Below are 21,458 nucleotides of genomic sequence, written 5' to 3' on the forward strand. Positions count from 1 at the left end.
CCAACAATTGACATACTACTAAGAGCAATTTAACTTTTGAAAACTCTGGCTTATAAAAAGAAACCTAGAGAGAAATGGTCATAAAGATAAGGGTGACCAAAAAATGGAGTAAGTTGTGAAGGACACACTTACTTTTGGTCTGTTTCTTTCTGTAGTTCTCTGTTGAGTTCATCAATTCTCTGCTGCAGTTTCTTACGTCTTTGTTCTGGAGGCAGATGACTGAAATCTTCTAGAGCGGGACCCTGCAACAAAGATAAATACTATTAAACACTGGAAAATTCTGTCTATAGTTATTTCTACTGACAATCCACACACAGTTTTCTCTGACATGAGGTAGCAGGATGAACCTTCTTAGCAACTATGCTATACACACAGCTATATCAAGCATACACCTAATCCGATTACATATGATCTTACTGTCATGCCCCTTGTTCTTCACTCTGTCCCCTCCCTACTGTTTTGTTCTGTCACATCATGTGACAAGTTTGATTATAGGCATTTAAAAAGACACGATCTCTCTCTCAGCATATGCCCTGAAGTGCCTAGTGCACTTTTCGGCACGTCAAAAAAATAATCAAACAAGAAGTCTTAATAAAATCGTTATTGGATACATATCACAAGAGTGATACATGAATAGGGAATGAACTGACTTAGAATACACACTAGCAGAAAATAAATCAAAATTAATAACCATCTCAGCTAAGCTGTGAGGAAATTTAGACTTAGTTTCTTTGTTTTATAGTACAGACCAGGGATCGGCAACCTTTAGTACACGGCCCATCAGGGAAATCCGCTCGCTGGCCGGGACAGTTTGTTTACTTGCAGTGTCCGCAGGTTCGGTCAACTGCAGCTCCCACTGGCCACAGTTTGCCGTTCCAGGCCAATGGGGGCTGCAGGAAGCAGTGTGGGCCAAGGAATGTATTGGCCGCTGCTTCCTGCAGCCCCCATTGGCCTGGAACAGCAAACCCCAGCCAGTGGGAGCTGTGATCAGCTGAACCTGCGGACACTGCAGGTAAACAAACTGTCCCGGCCAGCCAGCGGATTATCTTCACGGCCGCGTGCTAAAGGTTGCCGATCTCTGGTATAGACCATGCAAATTAATTTGCCAATGGCAGATCTGGTAAACGTGCAAATCAGCAAAATTTGTAACCCTAAGTACTTTTAATGTACAGTAATGCCAGTCCAAAGTATCCTTCCTAATATTACAACAATCACTTAATGAACAGGAGCAATATTAGAATAAAACCAAAAAAATTTGTTCATATTGTCTAAATTCTGTTAACTTTGGTGAACTACACCCCATCATCAGTATTTCCAAAATTATCTCAATATATACTTCTGTAAAATAACGTTTAGTTGCTGTAAGTTGCTTTGCAGATACAACCACGCCTACAGCATAATACCTGTCCCACTGAAGTCAACAGAAATGCTAATAGTTTCTTCAATAGCTGGGTTAGGTCCATAATAAATAATTTATGGCTCTATAAACAATTACACAGGAAAACTGAACCATAGGTCCTCCTAGTTCAGCCCTTGCAATCAAAGCCAATTTAGTAAGTTAACAGACAGCATGAAATACTATACCAAAGAATAATTACAACTGAAATCCAGAAAGCAATAGGTGTATATGGTTTGCAATCTGCCTAGAGTGTCTGTTTTCCACTTTACTGCCAAAAGAAAAGAATACAATTGTGGTATTCATCCCAAATCCCTTACTGATATATTTCCCTTGAAGAATTTGGTCAATAATGCCTGAAAGCATACTTGAGAAGAAATAGTAACTACAGTTAGTAAATCGTATCTCAATCATGAATTTTTACATAAAATTATGTAATCTTTAAGTCCCGCTTTATTTACTATCAACATGAGCTAAGTGAGAATGAAATGGAGTTTTTACAACAGATGCACTAGTAACATAAAAAAAGACGGTTACTCACCTTTGTAACTGTTGTTCTTCAAGATGTGTTGCTCATATCCATTCCAGTTAGGTGTGTGCGAGCCGCATGCACGTTCGTCGGAAGATTTTTACCCTAGCAACACTCGGTCGGCTGGGCGCCCACTGGAGTGGCGCCGCCATGGCGCTGGATATACACCCTTGCCGACCCAACCGCCCCTCAGTTCCTTCTTGCTGGCTACTCCGACAGTGGGGAAGGAGGGCGGGTTTGGAATGGATATGAGCAACACATCTCGAAGAACAACAGTTACAAAGGTGAGTAACCGTCTTTTCTTCTTCAAGTGCTTGCTCATATCCATTCCAGTTAGGTGATTCCCAAGCCTTACCTAGGCGGTGGGGTCGGAGTGAGATGGGGCAGAGTGCAAAACTGCTGAGCCAAAGGCTGCGTCATCTCTGGACTGTTGAACCAGAGCATAATGCGAAGCAAAGGTGTGGACCGAGGACCAAGCAGCTGCGCGACATATCTCCTGGATAGGTACACGAGCCAGGAAGGTGGCAGATGAAGCCTGAGCTCTGATAGAATGCGCAGTGATGTGGCTTGGGGAAATATGAGCCAAATCATAACAAGTGCAGATGCACACCGTCACCCAAGATGAGATCCTCTGAGAGGAAACAGGTAGGCCTTTCATTCGGTCTGCTACTGCGACAAAGAGTTGGGGCGTTTTACGAAATGGTTTTGTCCGCTCAATATAAAATGCGAGCACTCTACGGACGTCCAGGGAGTGCAATTGTTGCTCCCGTCGCGTTGAGTGTGGCTTCGGGAAGAAAACCGGGAGAAAGATGTCCTGGTTATCATGAAAGGCCAAAACCACCATAGGGAGGAATGCCGGGTGTGGTCGCAACTGCACCTTGTGGAACACAGTGTACGGCGAATCCACTGTAAGAGCCCTAAGCTCGGAGACTCGTCTGGCCGATGTAATGGCTACGAGGAAAGCTGTCTTCCAAGACAGGTATAGTAGCGAGAAGGTTGCTAACGGCTCGAATGAGGGAGACATAAGTCTGGTTAAAACCAGGTTGAGGTCCCAGGTCAGGGTTGGACGGCGTCTTGAGGGTATAAGCACTCCAAGCCCTTGAGGAACCTTGAGACCATAGGGTGTGAGAACATGGAACGACCACCTTTGCCTGGGTGGAAGTTAGAGATGGCTGCCAAGTGTACCCTCAGTGATGATACTGCTAGGCCCTGCTGTTTGAGAGACCAGAGGTAGTCCAAAATAGAGGGGATCGAGACCTCAGTGGGAGTAAGATTAAGCGTTTCGCACCAGCAGAAGAAACGCTTCCACTTGGCCAGATACGTTGACCGGATGGAAGGCTTCCTGCTGCCCAGGAGAACTTGTCGTACTGATTCAGAGCAACGTAACTTTGACTAGTTTAGCCATGCAGCAGCCACGCCATGAGGTGAAGAGCCTGCAGGTCTGGGTGGCGAAGCCTGCCGTGGTCCTGAGTTATGAGGTCTGGGTGGAGTGGCAGGGTAATTGGGTTGGCTATCGACAGGTTGAGCAACGTGGTGTACCAGTGCTGCCTGGGCCACACTGGAGCGATCATGATGCGCGCTCTGTCCCTGCGGAGTTTCAGCAGGACCTTGTGAACCAGCGGGAACGGTGGGAAGGCATAAAGGAGCTGGCTCTTCCACGGCATCAGGAAAGCGTCCGAGATCGATCCCGGGGAGAGACCTTGGAAGGAGCAGAACATCTGGCATTTCCTGTTCTCGCGGGAAGCGAACAGGTCTATGTGGGGAAATCCCCACTTCTGGAAAACAGAATGCATAACGTCTGGGTGGATCGACCACTCGTGAGACAAGAAAGACCTGCTGAGTCGATCCGCCAGAGTGTTCCGAACGCCTGGGAGAAAGGACGCTACCAGATCTATCGAGTGGGCTATGCAAAAGTCCCAGAGTTGGATGGCTTCCTGACAAAGAGGGGAGGACCATGTCCCTCCCTGTTTGTTTATGTAGTACATGGCCGTTGTGTTGTCTGTAAACACTGAGACACAACGGCTTCGCAACTGTTGCTGGAACGCCTGGCACGCCAGACGGACTGCTGTCAGTTCTCGGACATTTATGTGTAATGCCAGTTCCTGAGATGACCAAAAGCCTTGAGTACGAAGGTGACCGAGGTGAGCACCCCAGCTGAGAGATGACGCGTCCGTCGTCAGGGACATTGAGGGTTGGGGCGGATGGAACGGCATCCCTGCACACACCAGGGAGGGAGTTAGCCACCATTCTAGGGAGCCCAGGTGCTCGGGGGAATGGTGACTATCATGTCTATTCGGTCCCTGCCCGGGCGGTATACTGTGTTGAGCCAAACTAGGAGAGGACGGAGGCGGAGCCTGGCGTGTTTGGTTACAAACGTGCAGGCAGTCATGTGACCCAGGAGACAGAGACAAGTGTGAGCTGAGGTCGTCGGGAAATTCTGTAGACCTCAGATGATTGTTGCCATTGCCTGAAACCGCGGTTGTAGTAAGCAGGCTCTGGCTAGATCGGAGTCCAGGACTGCCCTTATGAAGTCTAACTTCTGCATGGGAACCAGAGTGGATTTTTCTATATTGATCATCAGGCCTAGATGTGTGAATAGGTCCTTGACGATGCCCACATGCTGAGTGACTTGTGTCTCGGAGGCCCCTCGGATGAGCCAATCGTCCAGATACGGAAAAACGCGTATCCAACGTCGGCGGAGGTAGGCGGCGACTACGGCCATACACTTTGTAAATACCCTTGGGGCTGTAGAAAGGCCAAACGGCAGGACTGTAAACTGGAAGTGCTGACGGTTGGCTACAAAGCGGAGGTATCTCCTGTGCGGAGGAAAGATGGTGATGTGAAAGTACACATCCTTCATATCGAGGGCGGCATACCAGGATCCAAAGATGGGATAATGGTCCCCAGGGACACCATGCGGAACTTCAACTTTATCATAAACTGGTTGAGTCTTCGCAGGTCTAGGATAGGTCTGAGACCTCCCTTCGAATTGGGGATTAGGAAATAATGGGAGTAAAACCCCTTGCCCCTTTTGTCCATCGGTACCTCCTCTATAGTTCCTATGGCGAGGAGCGTCTGCACCTCTTGTAAGAGGAATTGCTCGTGAGAGGGGTCCCTGAATAGGGACAGGGTTAGAGGGTGGGGTTGAAATAAATTGGAGGTGGTACCCATACTTCACCATGCGTAGGACCCAGCGATCTGAAGTTAACTGGGACCACGCCGAGAGGAAGTAGGAGAGACGGTTGGAGAAGGGAGGAGAGGGATCCTGACCTGTAACTGGTACGCCGCCCTCGGGCGCACCTTCAAAAGTTCGTCTTTGGTCCCGGTGGTGGTAACGAGGGACCTTGATTTTGGCCCCCTTGGGGTCCTGACGGTAGTCTGCGACCACCTCGGCTGCACCGCCTGCCAAAGTCCTGTCTTCGTCTAGGCACAGAGTATGGGCGGTGAGGCTGGGGACGGAAAGGCCTGCGTTGGGTCACCGGCGTATGCATGTGCATTATGACCCTGTTGTCCTTCAGGCTTTGCAGCCTGGGGTCAGTCTTTTCCGAGAAGAGGCCTTTACCATCAAATGGCAAGTCCTGAATGGTATACTGCAGCTCCAGTGGAAGGTTTGAAACCTGAAGCCATGAGATGCGCCTCATGGCAACACCCAAGGCCAGAGTCCTGGCTGCTGAGTCTGCTGCATCCAACAAGGCCTGGAGGGAAGTTCTGGCCACCTTTTTCCCTTCCTCCAAGAGGGCAGCCAACTCTTGGCGGGAGTCTTGAGGGAGAAGCTCCGTAAACTTACCCACTGCCACCCAGGTGTTATAATTATAGCGGCTAAGCAAGGCTTGTTGATTTGCCACCTGGAGCTGTAGGGCCCCTGCCGAGTACACCTTGCGGCCGAGTAGGTCCATTCGCCTAGCCTCCTTCGATTTCGGGGCTGGCGCCTGCTGGCCATGGCATTCCCTCTCATTAACGGACTGGACGACTAGTGAGCAGGGAGGAGGATGGACATACAAGTACTCGTACCCTTTAGAGGGCACCATATATTTACACTCGACTCCTCTGGCCGCAGGAGGGATAGAGGCTGGGGACCGCCACATAGTATCAGCATTCGCCTGGATGGTCCGAATAAACGGTAGGGCCACTCTAGTGGGAGCATCCGCCGATAGAATGTCCACTACCGGGTCCTCTACCTCCGGGAACTCCTCCACCTGGAGGTTCATATTGAGTGCTACCCTCCTTAGGAGGTCTTGATGGGCTCTCAGGTCGATTGGAGGAGGGCCCGAGGAGGATGTTCCTCCCACCACCTCATCTGGAGAAGAGGAAGAGGAGATGCCGGCGACAAGCGGGTCCTGTGTGGCCTGTTGCTCTTGGGCGACCTCCTACTCCAGTGGAACCTGGGAGTCCGGTGCATGAACTGGGGCTTCCTCCGCAGCAGTTGGAGGGGGACAGCTAACTGTTGCCTCTGGCACTCGGTGCTCTGATGAGACAGAGCGGGACGGAACTACTGGTACGCCTTGGGCCTGGTGGTACGCCCAAGGTGTCCAGAAAGACCACTGATGGGGTCCTTGGTCCTGGGCCTGGGTCTCTTGGAAGACTCTGGTGGGCACATCAGAATCGCGGTCCTGAGCATAAGAGCTGTCCACGTGGGACGACACTGATGCATGTCAGGATGGCCATGGAGGTGCTGAAAAGCCCTGGGCAAAGTCTCTGTCTCTAGTGGACCATGCTCTACCCAGCACTGGGGACCAGTACCGGGAGGCATACCGGTACCGGGAACAAGATCGGGACCTGCGACCGGAGCGGTGCCTGGAGGTCGACCGAGATCTCGAGGTTCGACGTCGGGAGCGGCTACAGGAGTCACGGTGCCTGGAGCTGGAACGGTGCCGAGAGTAGCGGGCTGGCGAACGGGATACCGACCGGTGTCACAAGTGCGACCGGTACCAAGAAGGAGAACGGTACCAGGACTGCGAGCGGTGTCGGGAGCAGGACTCCCGACGGGACCTGGAACGTCTGCAGGACCGTGATCGTGAACGGTGCCGCTCTGCTATGCTGACAGAGGATGGTCTTATCAAGGTAGGTTTGCCAATAGACTGTATTACCCGCACCGGCGGTGCCGGGGGTTGAGGCAGCGTTGACTCCGTCATGGCAATCAGATCCCTCGCCGTTGAGAATGTCTCCGGCGTGGATGGAATAGTAAGCTCAAGCACGGCTCGCGCTGGGGAGCTGACAGGTACCGGACTCAACGGCTCTTGTGGGACCAGAATCGACGGTGCTGACGTCATCGGTGCCGCGGCAGGTGTCAGTGCTGGGCGATCCAACTTAGACAAGCTCTCTGGCTGCAGTGCAGGTGGCACAGAAGCAGCAGGAGTCTTAGGCTTTCTCGACCTTGGGGAGAGGGAGCGGTGCCGAGTCGACTTCGGTGCCGACGACGGCCAGTGCCGAGAGGCCTTGGCAGTACCGGCGTGGTCCGGTGCCGAGGAGGCGCTTCTGCTCGATTGACCAACGCTCGGTGCCGAAGGCGGAGGGGTAAGAGCCGCCTCCATGAGGAGCTGCTTTAGTCGAAAGTCCCGCTCCTTTTTTGTTCTCGGCTTAAAAGCCTTGCAAATGCAACACTTTTCTGTCAAGTGAGATTCCCCGAGGCACTTAAGGCAGGAGTCGTGTGGATCTCCTATTGGCATCGGCTATAACAGGCCTAGCACGGTTTGACACCCGGTGAACCGGGCAAGGGCCCCGGCACCGGGTGCGGGGAAGGGGCTAAGCCCCGAACCCCTCTTAACTATACACTAACTATGAACAATAAAAATTAACTATAACTATATAACTTTGAACTATATACACAACAAAATAACTAAGGAACTACGAGTAGCTAGGGAGGTGGAGGTCAGTAAAACTGCACTCCACTGTTCCAACGACCGACAGGGGCGGTAAAAAGGAACTGAGGGGCGGTTGGGTCAGCAGGGGTATATATCTGGCGCCATGGCGGCACCACTCCAGGGGCCGCCCAGCCGACCCACCGAGTGTTGCTAGGGTAAAAATCTTCCGACGAACGTGCACGCGGCACGCACACACCTAACTGGAATGGATATGAGCAAGCACTCGAAGAAGAACTGTGGATTACAGAAACTACCCTGAATCAAAGCTACAGAAGCATTGTCAACTTTTTCATTGTATTCCCCAAAATAGTATGGATTATGGGCACTATGAGTTCCCTCACTTCAGTATATTGCAGGAATAAGCCCCTATATGTCCTCTCAATTAAGTGTGCGTGGGTATTTATACATATGAATTTTAAGAGGTTGTTGCCAAAAGCCCACACCTGAGCGACAGATATGCATGAGAGAGTGAGTGAGAGAGAGAGAGAGAGAGAGAGAATGCGTTTGGGGAGAGGAGAAAAAAAAGTTCAAGCCTTACAGTTAATAATATCAATTGATAAAAATGCTGCATCCTTCATGTGCTAGTTATTTAGAGGGTTGTTTGTTTTAAACACTGGAAAAGAATCTGGCATTAAAGACAATCTGAAAAGGGGAGAATTTAACAAGCAGTGCGTTTCTCCCAACTGTCAGGATTTTGAGTTAAATGGGCATTCATTGACCCAACTCCAGCCCACACCAAGTTTTAAACAATGTGTCTAAAAATTTCTTCCCTTCTCAACTGCATGGTTTTCAGTCCCTTGTCACTTGTGATATCATCATTCCACTACTACTTCAGTCATTCAGTACAACCAGGAAAATCACGATCCGATATTTCTAATGTAAAAAACACAGCCACCACCATATTGCTTTCTTTACGCATCATAAAGAAACAAGAAAGGACAAACTTTCCTCCTGCCTCTCTCACCCACCCCCGGCCGCCTTTTTACATCAGTGGTACCTTATAGTAAAATTAGAAGAACAGGATTCTTATTGTGAATATCATTTATTCACTCCAGGAAACTAAATGCCGATAGGTGTGTGTTGGAATTTTTCATCCAAATTGAGAGCTTTGGCAGTACAAGTGGAAAGAGATGTACTTTTCCTTCAACCACTAAAAATTAAGTTCAAAAGACCTTTATTATTCTTATTATCTTTCCCTTTTTATACAACTTGCACAATCTTTTCATATAACTATTCTGCAAAGTTTTAACAGCTTTTCTAACAATCCCTGGTAAACCATGAAATATATTTTCGTTATGACCAACACATGAAATTTGTCCACCTTCACTCTAAGTCATACATAAGTTGCATCCAGATCACATGTCCAATTAGCTCACACTGAACATGGATGATTAAAACGAAAGGCCATGTATGCAAGGTGAAAAATCTGAAAATGTATTTCAGCTCCTGATTCAAAGCAATTATGATATGGAAACAATTTCAAAAGATTACTTTCATGCTATTTTATCAGAAGTACAGCAGACAGATCAGCACACAGGCTTACCATCTTCACCGACCACTGAACAGTTCATTTGAAAACAGAAAGAAACGGGAAATTATTTACATGCAATCATCATTTAGGAAGTGAAGGTTTATTCCTAAAAATATATCTTTAAAATATTTAAAGTAAAATTTTACAAACTCAAAATTAAATGATGCACTTCACTATCAGCACAAAAACAGCAAAATACAAGTTTGAAGTGCACCTATGCTGAGAGAATTATTGGCAATTAAAGCTTACACTGAACGATAATGGGTAGTTTGCCTTGTGGAATTACAACGCATGGCTTCATTTAACAACTTATTTATTTTAGGATTAAATAATATATGTTTAGAGAAAAACAAAATATAAAGCAAACACTGCACAAAGCTGAAGAATTTGATGATGATGGGCTGGTCTACCATATACAAAAATTTGGTAAATCATGACTAGGAATACACTGCATCACTTCAAAATTGTTAATATCCCAACAGAACAAAAATAAAGAGGTTTCCTGTGGAAGGCGCAAAATCTCTTCTCTGCCATTTCAAGCTTAAAAGTTTAATTTTACATTTTAAACTGTTCAATTGATCATTGCGCTATACTCAAAAATATTAAAATCTATAGACAAACTGGTGAGAATAAACAGGACTTTCTCCTGAGACAAAGCAATACCTTATGACAGAGAAGACTGGTACAGCTCCAATAAGGTGCCATATCCTAGGGACGTGCCATACACTCAAGAGTGATCCTACCAAATATGTTAAGCTTCTCAAGCAGAGCACCACGAAGGGGTTAGAAAGGACCCTTTCATCAATGTATCAGTGATTCATATTCACCACATCAGTTGTGACCAAATGGGATTACGCTCTGACTGCTGACGAGTGGCATACATGAAAGGTTAGAGGTCCCATTTAAGCAACTTTCTAACAAGTTTCTACCTAAAAATCCACCTTTATTAAAAACACCCTGGCTAGCAAGCTCAGTAAATTCTAGTAATGTGATAGGGACATAGACTGAACTACTCTGCTTTCTAGAGGTAATCTCCCCAGACACGCACTGAGGAGAACTGGCCGAGAAGCATGGGTGAGACTTACAGTTTCATTGCTTATGATAGGTCTGTTTTAAAGCTGGCATTTCCATTCAAACTGATATCAAGCTGGCACCTTTCACAGCATTAAACTCTTTGACAATTACAAATTGGAAGTAGAATAAATAATAATGCATTTTAACAAATAAGTGACAAAAACTACCCATTATCTGATGTGTCTGGTTTGCAGAATCACTTTCCCTTAATTTATAGCATGGAATGACATTTGGGTTTCTCCTTCTCATTAAATAAACAACATAGCTACATTTCTGCTCATTTCAGAGGGGCAATGGTAACAGTGAACAAAGAAAACCCCTATAGTTTTAATTTGTTTTCTGTTACACACAGTTGCTGATGGGGACTCTTGATGATGCACGAAGCACAGAGTAATGAGAGCAGTTTCCTGTTTATTGCCTTGTTCAAATATTCCTTGAGCAAAATCCTGGACAAGGCAGATAAACAAAATATCCAACATACTCAGCTTCTCTGCATATTATTTGGCAATTTACTGGTGAATTTAAATTAAAAAACAAAGCAAATTAAAATGTCATTTGATAGTAGAGAATGTCAATCCCATTGAGAAAATGTTTTACAGCAATAAAAGAGTGGAAATCACAGTTGTGTGTGTGTTAAATAGTGACAATGTACAATATCTGAAATATTTTTATATATTTTGATGGAAAATGTATACAATATTAAATTGCCATATGACAGGAATTTTTTTTACAACTATGGTAAATTGTTCAGCTTGCAAAAGGATGCATCAATTCCCTTGACATTTGTTAAAGTAGTATTTTAAAGTACTTGCATGATATTGCAAAGTTTTTCAAAATGAAACTAACAATAATATTTGCTGCCCTGAAGGTTTACAAGAGAGAATAATGTTTGGTATTGTGGGACTTCCACTGAGCTGAGCTCAGATCTGTAGAAGCTTGAATGATCTTTATAAATTTTAATTAATGCCATATTTGATCACATTCGCTAACCTTTCTGTTTTGCATTGTGATCAGTGCATTTTAAAATAAAAAACTTCATTTAAGATGCACTTCATTTTCTGTTCATATAATAAAACTGCCCCTAGATGATTTTTACATGTAATAAAATAGCCTACTTGATTAAAACTCCTATCGGGCCTTGCTTCCTGAGTAATTAGCAGGCATATTCAGTAATCAAGAGAAAGCAGAAAAGATTAGTGTAATTTCAAGAACCTCCCATACCTCATTAATCAACAGCATTGAAGGAATTTCCTTATACTCTCCTGACCAAAGCAAGTTTTGATCAATTAACACAGAAGGAGAGGAAGGGGAAATCTGTCCTTTATAAAGATCTTAGATGTCCACAAGGGTTTTCTGCAACCTACGCTTCTGTATATAAGGGGTGGTATACAGAATAACTGGAGAGTTTGGAGTAACCAGGCACTAGATAAGGTAAATTAAAGAATGTAAATTTAAAATAATCTGAAATATAATCAACTAACAGCCAGGGCTCCTCTAATCATTAACTGGAATGTCATATGACGTTGGACTTTGATCTCCACTCTAGAGCAACAGAATCTGCCATGGTTGTATACAGTGTGAAACAGAGGGTTTATTTCATTTTCAATATCAGAAAAAGAATTATATAAATCCAACCATATATATATATATCTAAATTTCTGATTATGGATATCAACAAATGCTATAAATTTTACATAAACAAGGCAGACTGTTTCACTGACATAATGGGATACTGCCAGTTCATTTTTCACTAGTACAATATATGTTTCTAGGAAACCATTTCAACTTTTCAATTTTTTTGTCAACAGAACAAATTTGCTGAATATGCTATTATAAATTAGTAAATGCATTCCCCTAATAAATCTCAGAAAGTGACATTTAGTAGTAATTTATAATTGAGGCAAGGTATTTTACAAAAAATAAAAACCTTTAGGAAGCAAAAGCAGTTTAACTATCAATGTACATTACATTAAAAAAATTATAATACATTATAAGAAATGAATGATGGTTTAATGTGTTAAAAAGTGCACACTATCACATTTAAACTATAATGAGAGATGGGTTTTCCCCTTGTAATTCAGTTTCTCGGAAATCAACTTCTACTATTTTAGTAAGACATCAGCAAATAAGACATGTCAATTTCTTTAGTGATGACTATACACCCAATGATAAATTACTGCAAAAATGCATTACATGATGGAGGTAAGACATTTGTGAATGTGCACAACAACAAAAAAGATTTCAAACACATACTCAGCACCCTCTTTATAACACTTTCCTTTTGGACTCAAACATTTTTAATGTTATAAATTTTTTTTAAAATGAAGGTAACTATTATGTAACAGAGAGCAAAGTACCTTAAAAGTGACCTTTTGTCAGAGTGTTATACCAGAGCGAGCCTTATAATGAGGGTGGAGGGTATCAGAAAAGCCACACCACAAACACACTTCATAGCCCATCATGCATTTTCAACTGGTGATCAAACTTACCCCTCTTTTGAGGCTTCTGAAAGAAGGAATTCTGGGCTTCCCTGTTTTTATGTCACTCATGCAATAATGCACTGGTTCAATGGAGAATATGGGATACTGGGACCCATTAGGAGAAGTGGATGTGTATAAACTAGTAGGGGTAAGGGGTGGGGACTGTGGCTAATATGGAAATAAAGAAAGGAAAAAATAAGCCAAATGTTCAAAGTAATTTTAAAATGAAAATTCTGTTTTTCAGTAACAAAATCTCCATCCAACACAAAAACGGTTCATAGCACGTTTTACTAGAAGATTTACCACCATAACTGTATCAACGTTAAAACAGTTTGCAGAGCAAAGATAGTCATGTTTCTAAACTGTTTTATTCAGAATTAGTCTTTTGAGTTAAAATTAGTGCAGATAAAGAATACAAGATTAAGAATACTTTCCACTCAATTTCCAAGATCCTAGCAATACCCACGTACCTGAGATAGTCTCCTTTCTTTATACTTCCCAATAGCATCTTCAGTATTCCCTAACCCTTGTCACTATCCTTCTGGACTCCTGCTCTTCCTCACCCTGCACTGCTCCTCCTTCTCTGTAAGGTTTTTTCCATTATATGTGATAGGCTAAACCCAGAATTACAATTATGATGTCCCTAAACAGGCCAGACACAGAGAGACAAATCTGTAATCCCAGCTGTGGGGAACTATTGAAGTAGGTAAGGTAGATTCACTGTCTTTGGACTTTAACATTAGGTGTATGGCTTTCCTCACCATTACAGCTTCTTTAATGTCCTCATTCTTCCTCCACTTTTGTTTTAAATCACTCACCTCTAACCTCATCTCCTCCTCCCTACTCCTTTTCCAATCTGCTTTTCCCTCATCTGCTATACACTTCTCCTCCATCTTCTATAGTTCTTTCCTCTTGCAAAAAACTACCATCTCAGCTGAACTTACCATCTACAAAGAGCCGAGTATCTTGAAATGCAAATTAAGACCCACCAGATTCACAGATACATCAAGTCACAAAGGCTAACATCAACATCCAGCTAGCTCATCAACCATAATTTTTAAAAGTCAGTTTAAAAAAATCCAGTTTCTGTTACAAATTGTTTAAATAATACTCTGATTTTTAAAAAAAATACTTAATAAAAAAGTATGCTCCCTTGTTACTGTTTTTTTCCCCCCAGAAAATTAGAAACACTGACATAAGCTTCCATTCTGCAATGCACGTAACCATTATATATGACAAAACTTTACACATGATTTGGTCCACTCTGTTCAGCAGCACTACTCAGTGGGTAAGTATTTGCAGAATTGTAGCATGACTCTACAAAGGAAACAGTGACAATATACAAAGTGCTATCAAATGTACAAAGTAAAACTGGGGAAGAGAGAGAATTTTTTTTCCTGATACCTTCTTTCAACTACAGTCATCTTAGGTGTTAATGATAATTAAAGTAAGAACAAAAGGACAGGTCCTCAGCAGGTGTAAATCAGCACAGCTTCATTATTTCAGTGGAACTAGCCAATTTACACCAGATGAGGCCATGGCTAAAATTTTCAGGCAGAAGTATGATTTTCAAATTGATGGTGTCCTTTAATTTAAATTCAGTCCTAATCTCTTGTGTAGCCCTCTAGACAAATACTAGTAAACTATGTTAGCATGATAAAGTGATATATTACAGTTAATAATTACAGTGGATGAAAAGTAAATAATCCAGGTTTTCATTGCTACCACACAGGAGCAATTAGAAAATGTGCTACCAAGAGGATGCAGGAATTAGATATTCTATCTCTTCCCTTAGAGAAGACTCGTATATCTGGAATATTATCTGCAAAAACATAAATCCCAAGTGGAAAGAAGTCTGGAGAGTAGTTCTTTCATCATAATAAAGCTTTTCTATTTCACTAAGTTGCTAATGACTAGCAGCATTGAGAGTCCTCATTAAAATTTCTGGGAATAATTAAATGATTTGTTTATACGGTCTAATACGGAACAAGTAAAAAAGATCTAAAATATATGTAATTTAATCTTTGTAGGTTCAATTACTTATTTAAATAGCCAGCATCAGTATTAGTGGCCCCTTTTGTTGGTCCATGAAGGCATCTTTCACAGAAAGTATCAATTAAACCTACATGCACAGAAGTAAGAGAGGAGTAACATCTCTGTTTTAACATTTTTATCAAAAGTAGTTTTATAACTCTTAATTCTTTTATTTGTTTAGTCTTAAGATTTCCCTTTGGCACCTGTCTATAAGAAACTCTGAAAAATTAGATGTTTTACTATATGACCAAATATTTCATGTTTTCAAACAGAAACCATGTTTATGAAAATATTATCACAAACTTTCAAAACCAGCAACAAATAGTAGAATCCATTTGGTACCTCTACCTGCAAAGTAAAAGGGATGGCATGTAATTTAATTTTCTTTTGTGAGTCACCTTTAGAAGAAGTAATTCCTTCTACCACAAATTACAAATCCTGAGCACATTTTTATTTGGGAATAGTAACTTCACAATTCTTACCTTTGGCTTCTTTCCAAAAAGCCACAGCTTGCCCTTAGCCTTGCCCACAGTGGTTTTTGGATCGATCTTCATTCCTTCCTGCTTTGGTGTACTGATGGATCCATCAGAGACAGTCCTGTAAATATGCTGACTGTAATCCTCAAATGGGAAGTCTCCAGGAGGTTCAAACCCAGACTTGAAGGAGTCTATCACTATTTGAGAATCCTGTATATAAGCAACATCAGTGAGCTTTAAAAAAAATCTGCACTGGCTATGCTATAAACATACTCACCCAAGACAACAGAAGCAATATGGACTGCATAAAAGATAATTCCAGACATGAATATTCTTTCCAAATGAATAATTATACTTAAAGATACAGTTTTCCTGTTAGCACTTGTACTATCATGTAAACCAAGGGTTTTCAATCTGTGGTTCGCAGACCACCCCAGTAGTGCACAAACTATGTCAAAGATTTCCAAAGGGATCCACACCTCCATTCAAAATTTTTTTAGGGGTCCACACATGAAAAAATGTTGAAAACCACTGATCTAATCTATTCAGAGGTGTAGTCTAGTGGCTAAGCCGGGGGACCAGGAAGCATGATATCCAAAGTTTATAGGATCAATTCTGACACTGACTCCCTCTATAGCCTTCGGTATGTCAATAAATCCCTCTAACTCAATTCTTCCATTTGTAAAATAACACTTAGATACTGTAACACACAGGAGTTTTAAATATTAATATTATAGATTAAACCAAATATTGCATCTGCCTTCATTCCACACTAATAATTAATTTTATACATCCTATTTCAGACATATTAGTGAGCTTTCATATATATACTGTTTTTTGTAATTGTTTTAATTACACATGAAAAATACTTTCCCAATATAATTCCTTTTATAAAATGTTTTGGTTTTAGATATTACTAACATAAGGTCCAGTGCGGCTACCGCTGAAGTCAGTGACAAAACTTCCATTTGAGTGAGTAGGATCAATCCCATAATACAGTATCTTAGATATATATAGTGTGATCATGTAATTTAAATGATATATGAACCACAGGGTCAATTAAGTTTGCATAAGCAGACAATTCTGGAATTTTCTAATTTGTGAGTACTGGACTTTATAACCATTCCAGTCTTTACGCTTAGTTCTTTGCGAGATCAAACTGCTGTCTGTCTATTTCAGACAGCTCTTCAGTAGCTCATGTAAAATAAATTGATGTCAGCCTAGTTTCCAGTCAAGAAGCATCCCGATCACAAACTCACACTGGTTTAATCCAGGCCTGGCTACCCAACCATAGTTGTCAAAATAGACTGTTAAGATGAAATGATCATTTGTGCAAAGCCAACCTGAGTACTAAGTACCAGTGGGGTTGCATTAACAGAGATGAGCCAAAAGGATGAAAAAGCATGAAAAATTTTTGATGTAGACAACTGACATCAAAACAGGAAATTAGCATTTTGACCAAATCCTGAAGTCTTAACTCGTTTTTTATTCAGGTAAAACGCTCAAAGACGACGTTAACTTCAGGATATCGCTCATTTAGATTAAAAGATAAGTGGACAATATAAATCTGAAATATTTAGTGTATTTCCCCCCCTTTCAATAATATGCCCCATGGCTCCCATATTAGTTAACTTACTCATGCATATTAAAAAAGAAAATGAGCTGAATTCACTTACTCTGCATTCATCAACTGATTTTGCTGCAAGAATCATTCCTTCTAAACATTTAGAGATTATGGGAATAACTTTGCGCTCAGAATCAGCAAAACCTTTATAACATTCACTAAGCTTGATGGTCCTCCGTTCATCCATTTCTTGAAGATGCTACAAAGAAGAAAAAAGATAATATAATTTTGTTTACTGATATTCCTTGTTCATCCTGCAGATTCAGGAGCCATTTTATATCAAAGTATGGAACTTCTTTGTCCAGTATAAGGACAAAACTGAATACAACTAAATAAAAATAATATTCTTTAAATACATTTTGTCACTGACACTTTTTTTAGCAAAAGATGTACAGAACACAGTGTAATCAGGAAGACTGGATACTCTTTATTAAAGACAATATTTGGAAACACAAGGTTTCCTATTGTCAGAGTCTGCTTCTCCACCCCCTTAATCACATAGACACTTCCTTTAATTAAGAAACATTTCAGATAAAATTTGGAAAACTGTGTAGGACAACTGGCTGAATTTCCCATCGTCTAACCTCCCTCACCCATGTGATTCTTTCTAATCTTAGCTGACAAAAAATTGAGGCTTTTTTCTTTTAAGTCTTGTTTTTGTTTTGAACTTTCCTTCCATTTCACACACATTGCCAATAGAACAGAAATTAATAAAAACATGGGGAAAGGATATGAATATCATGTACAAATAGGACAAAATTCTAATATCCCATTTAAAACACAAACCCTTTCCTGCAAGAGATGTGTACTGGAGAACAACAAAAAAAATCAATGTTACATAATCTTTGTGATGAAAGCCAACTAGAACCATTTCTTATCCAAGTATCTCATTGGATGTTGGCTAGTCCTACATTTAAAACAGAAAAAGGGACCATTAAGTTCAAAATCCCAGACACCCTTGAGCAAATTTAAAAACAAAACAAAACAAAACACAATAATCCATTATTTATATAATGATGCATATCTAGAGCTCATCCCATTCTTACTATAAAAAGACACTATAAAATCTATTCAAAACTCAGCCTATTAGTTACAATAACTGGCATCTCAGGTAGGCTTAAAGCCTTTGCTAAATCTATCCTAACAGAAGCAGATGTCTCAAGCAGCATCTCACATAATCTCCCTGAGATGAAACTATACCGGCTGAGTCATGTAATTATTTGCTTGTAAATACTACTCAAGATTTGCAAACAAACAATAAAAAGAAGTGCTAAGTAAGAGCCTTAGAAAGCAGTGGTTTTCAATCTGTGCTCCGTGGACCTCTGGGGGTCCGCAGGCTATATCTAAGAGGTCTGCAAAAGGCTTTTGTTACCACAGAATAGAGGTTTTCAACCTGTGGTCTGTTGACCCCTGGGGGTCCACAGACTATGTCTAAGATTTCCAAAGAGATCTGCACCTTCCATATGAAAATTTTTAGGGGTCCGCACATGAAAAAAGGTTGAAAAACACTTTAATAAAGCAAAACTAGGTCTTTGGGATCGTATTTGCTAAGGACTTCAGGAAACAAGAGTAATCTCTCATAACAAAAAATGTATTTTAACCCTGGAGAAATGTAATAAACCAAGTCTCTGATCAAAAGAGAAAACAAAAATGATCAAAATTTTTCCTCTTGGGTCTTTGCTTAATACACAGATTTCTGCAGTCTCAGGTATGTACTACAATTCCTTCCTTAGTCTTCTATTGACAGATCCACTGGAGGTAGCATTCCAGGAAAAAAAATTTCCTCTTGGGATTCCTAGAGTTTCAAACAAACAATTCTTTTGTGATCCTCTCCCATGCTCCTGGAAAATCTCAAGTATTCTCAGGTTATTAAACATGTAAATGAATTTAAGGTTTTCATTCTTCCTCTGTTTCCTCTCACTTTGATTCTCAGTAGTAGCCTGTGATGGATGAAAATAAGGCTGCTGGACACTGGGCGGCATCCTAATACTGAATTTTTGATATTTTTATGCATAAGAAATCCTAAACCGTTGACATGTTTGTCCTCTCCACTGTAATAGAGTATATGGTCTTCTTCCGTTAATACTTCTCCAAAGTTCTTCCATCTGATCTCAGAGATTCCTAGGAGGTGCCAGGTGTATTGTACCATTTCATATGTGCGTTCTTTCAACCTCCCAATTGTCTCAATGGCCTTACATTCCACGTGGCCATGGAGATGTTATCTCTTCCACGGATCCTCTTTGTCGGGGTTACACCAGCAGTATACTTGTCGTGCTCGCCCTGGTGGGAGACGGATGGCGTAGTCATTAACAACCTGGGATGTGATCAATCCAGTATGGACATTGTTAACCTGCTCACCACATAGTGAGTCTTGGGCAAATTTCTAACCTGGCAGAGCCCATCCTTCTCCAGGCAGCCCTATTTTAGTCGCCTCTTATGAGATGCAGGAGGAGCAGTGGGCCTATTTTGCCCCCAGACCCACGTCCATCTAAAAGGCAGTACCGTTTAATGACAGTGGTACAAGTCTATGCTCCTATAACAGACTATGACGATGATCAAATTGAAGATTTTTACAATCAGCTCCAAGACATCATTGATAAGGTACACAAGAAAGATATCCTGATTGTACAAGGAGATTGAAATGGATACTGTGGGTACTGATGCATAGGCAGATTGGCAAGGTTATTGTGGCCCTTTCTGCAATGCAGTAACCAATGAGAGAGGATTGAGACTTTTGGAGGTTGTCAGCTATAAGAATCTGGTTCTTGCAAACACATTAGGAGCACATAAAGCATCCAGATGATCAACCTGACACGCACCAATTTTGTTCTGGGATTAACAGAGCTAAAACAAGGAGCTTCCCTGGTGCTGATATTGGAAGTGATCATGACCTTGTGATGCTAAATTTTTGGCTGCGGTTAAGGAAAATCGTCAGGCCAAAGTTCACCAGACTCAGAGACCGAAACATTGCAGTATCATTCCAAGCAATGATCGGTGGAAAATTTGCCCCACTGCTTGCTCTAGAGGAAGACGTAGAAACAATGATCAATAATTTCAAAGCTGTGATGAATGAGGCAGCAATGGACATCCTTGGGAAACATCGTAAGAAGACAAAACCATGGGTCACAAATGAAATACTACAAATGTGTGATATTAGAAGAAAACTTAAGAGAGACAAGAACAGCACTGAGGGAGCTGATAAATATAGAGGGATTGGCAGAAAGATCAAGAAAGGAATGAAGGTGGCCAAGGAGATATGGATTGAAAAACAATGCTCTAAAATTGAAGAGTGTATCAATAATAAAAATAGCAAAGGAGCCTTCCAAGTTGTAAAAGATCTGATTAAGAAAAGATGGACCAAAGCTAACACAATTCAAGACAAAGAAGGGAACAGCCTTATAGAAGAAAGGGACATCATCAATAGGTGGACAAAATACTGCTCTGATCTATACAACCACCAGACAAATGCAGATCCTAGTATCTTAGACAGCCCAGACTGAACAGAGGAGGAGGACTTTCCAATACTATGTGAAGAAGTGGAGACAGCTGTGAAATCACTCAAGAATGGAAAGGCTGCAGGTATTGACAACATCCCAGCTGAACTGATGAAATTCGGAGGAGAAATAGTAATAGATGTACTCACCAAGATCTGCAACAAGATCTGACAGACCAGAGAGTGGCCCTCTCTGTAACTAATCATCACTCTGCCAAAGAAAGACAACACATCACACAGTCACTAATCATCACTCTGCCAAAGAAAGACAACCTGCAATTGTGTCAAAATTACCAAACCATAAGCTTAATTAGCCATCCCAGTGATGTTGAAAGCCATATTGAACAGATTGAAGCCACAAGCAGACAACATCATCGCTGAAGAACAGGCTGGTTTTTGTGCTGGAAGAAGTACTACAGAACAGATTTTCAACCTTCGTGTTCTACGTAAGTAGTACTTACAACACCAGCAGGACACCTACCACGTCTTTGTTGACTTCAAGAAGGCGTTTGACAGAGTACGGCACAAAGCTCTCTGGGCAACCATGAAGTACAACGTTGATCATAAGCTTATTCTGACCATTAAACAACGGTATGCCATGGCCAGAAGTGCAGTTCTCGTCAAGAGCAGAATAGAAGAATGGTTTCACACCACTGTTGGAGTCCGGCATGGCTGCCTTCTTTTGCCCACACTGTTCAACATCTACTTGGAGCGCATAATGACTGATGCCCTAGAAGATCACATATGCACAGTCACAACTGGGGGGGCAAACAATCTCAAATCTTCCGTTCGCTGATGACATTGATGGCCTGGCAGGCAGCAAAGATGAACTTGCCAATCTTGTGAAATGATTAGATGAATCCTTCGCAAAATATGGCATGGAAATCAGTGCAGAGAAAACCAAGCTGATGACAAACAAATATGATGGGATCAGCTCCATCACTGTCAGTGGACAAGAGA

General features: G+C 42.0%; 1 protein-coding gene across 4 annotated transcripts in view; it reads right to left on the minus strand.

Moving 5' to 3' along the window:
* FNBP1L (formin binding protein 1 like) overlaps window positions 1-21,458 on the minus strand; it is a 122,210-nt gene that overhangs the window by 6,148 nt on the left and 94,604 nt on the right. For 3 of the 4 annotated variants that reach the window (XM_050962477.1, XM_050962478.1, XM_050962476.1), the window contains 5 exons: window positions 17,058-17,204; window positions 15,388-15,591; window positions 12,881-13,039; window positions 9,330-9,344; window positions 133-242 (listed from right to left, as the gene is read on the minus strand). In XM_050962477.1, the coding sequence (XP_050818434.1) occupies window positions 133-242; window positions 9,330-9,344; window positions 12,881-13,039; window positions 15,388-15,591; window positions 17,058-17,204 (635 nt within the window). The remainder of the gene's footprint in view (window positions 1-132; window positions 243-9,329; window positions 9,345-12,880; window positions 13,040-15,387; window positions 15,592-17,057; window positions 17,205-21,458) is intronic. The other variant, XM_050962479.1, reaches the window with a different exon arrangement.

The sequence above is a fragment of the Gopherus flavomarginatus genome, chromosome 7, assembly GCF_025201925.1.
Source record: "Gopherus flavomarginatus isolate rGopFla2 chromosome 7, rGopFla2.mat.asm, whole genome shotgun sequence".
Classification (NCBI taxonomy): Eukaryota; Metazoa; Chordata; order Testudines; family Testudinidae; genus Gopherus; species Gopherus flavomarginatus.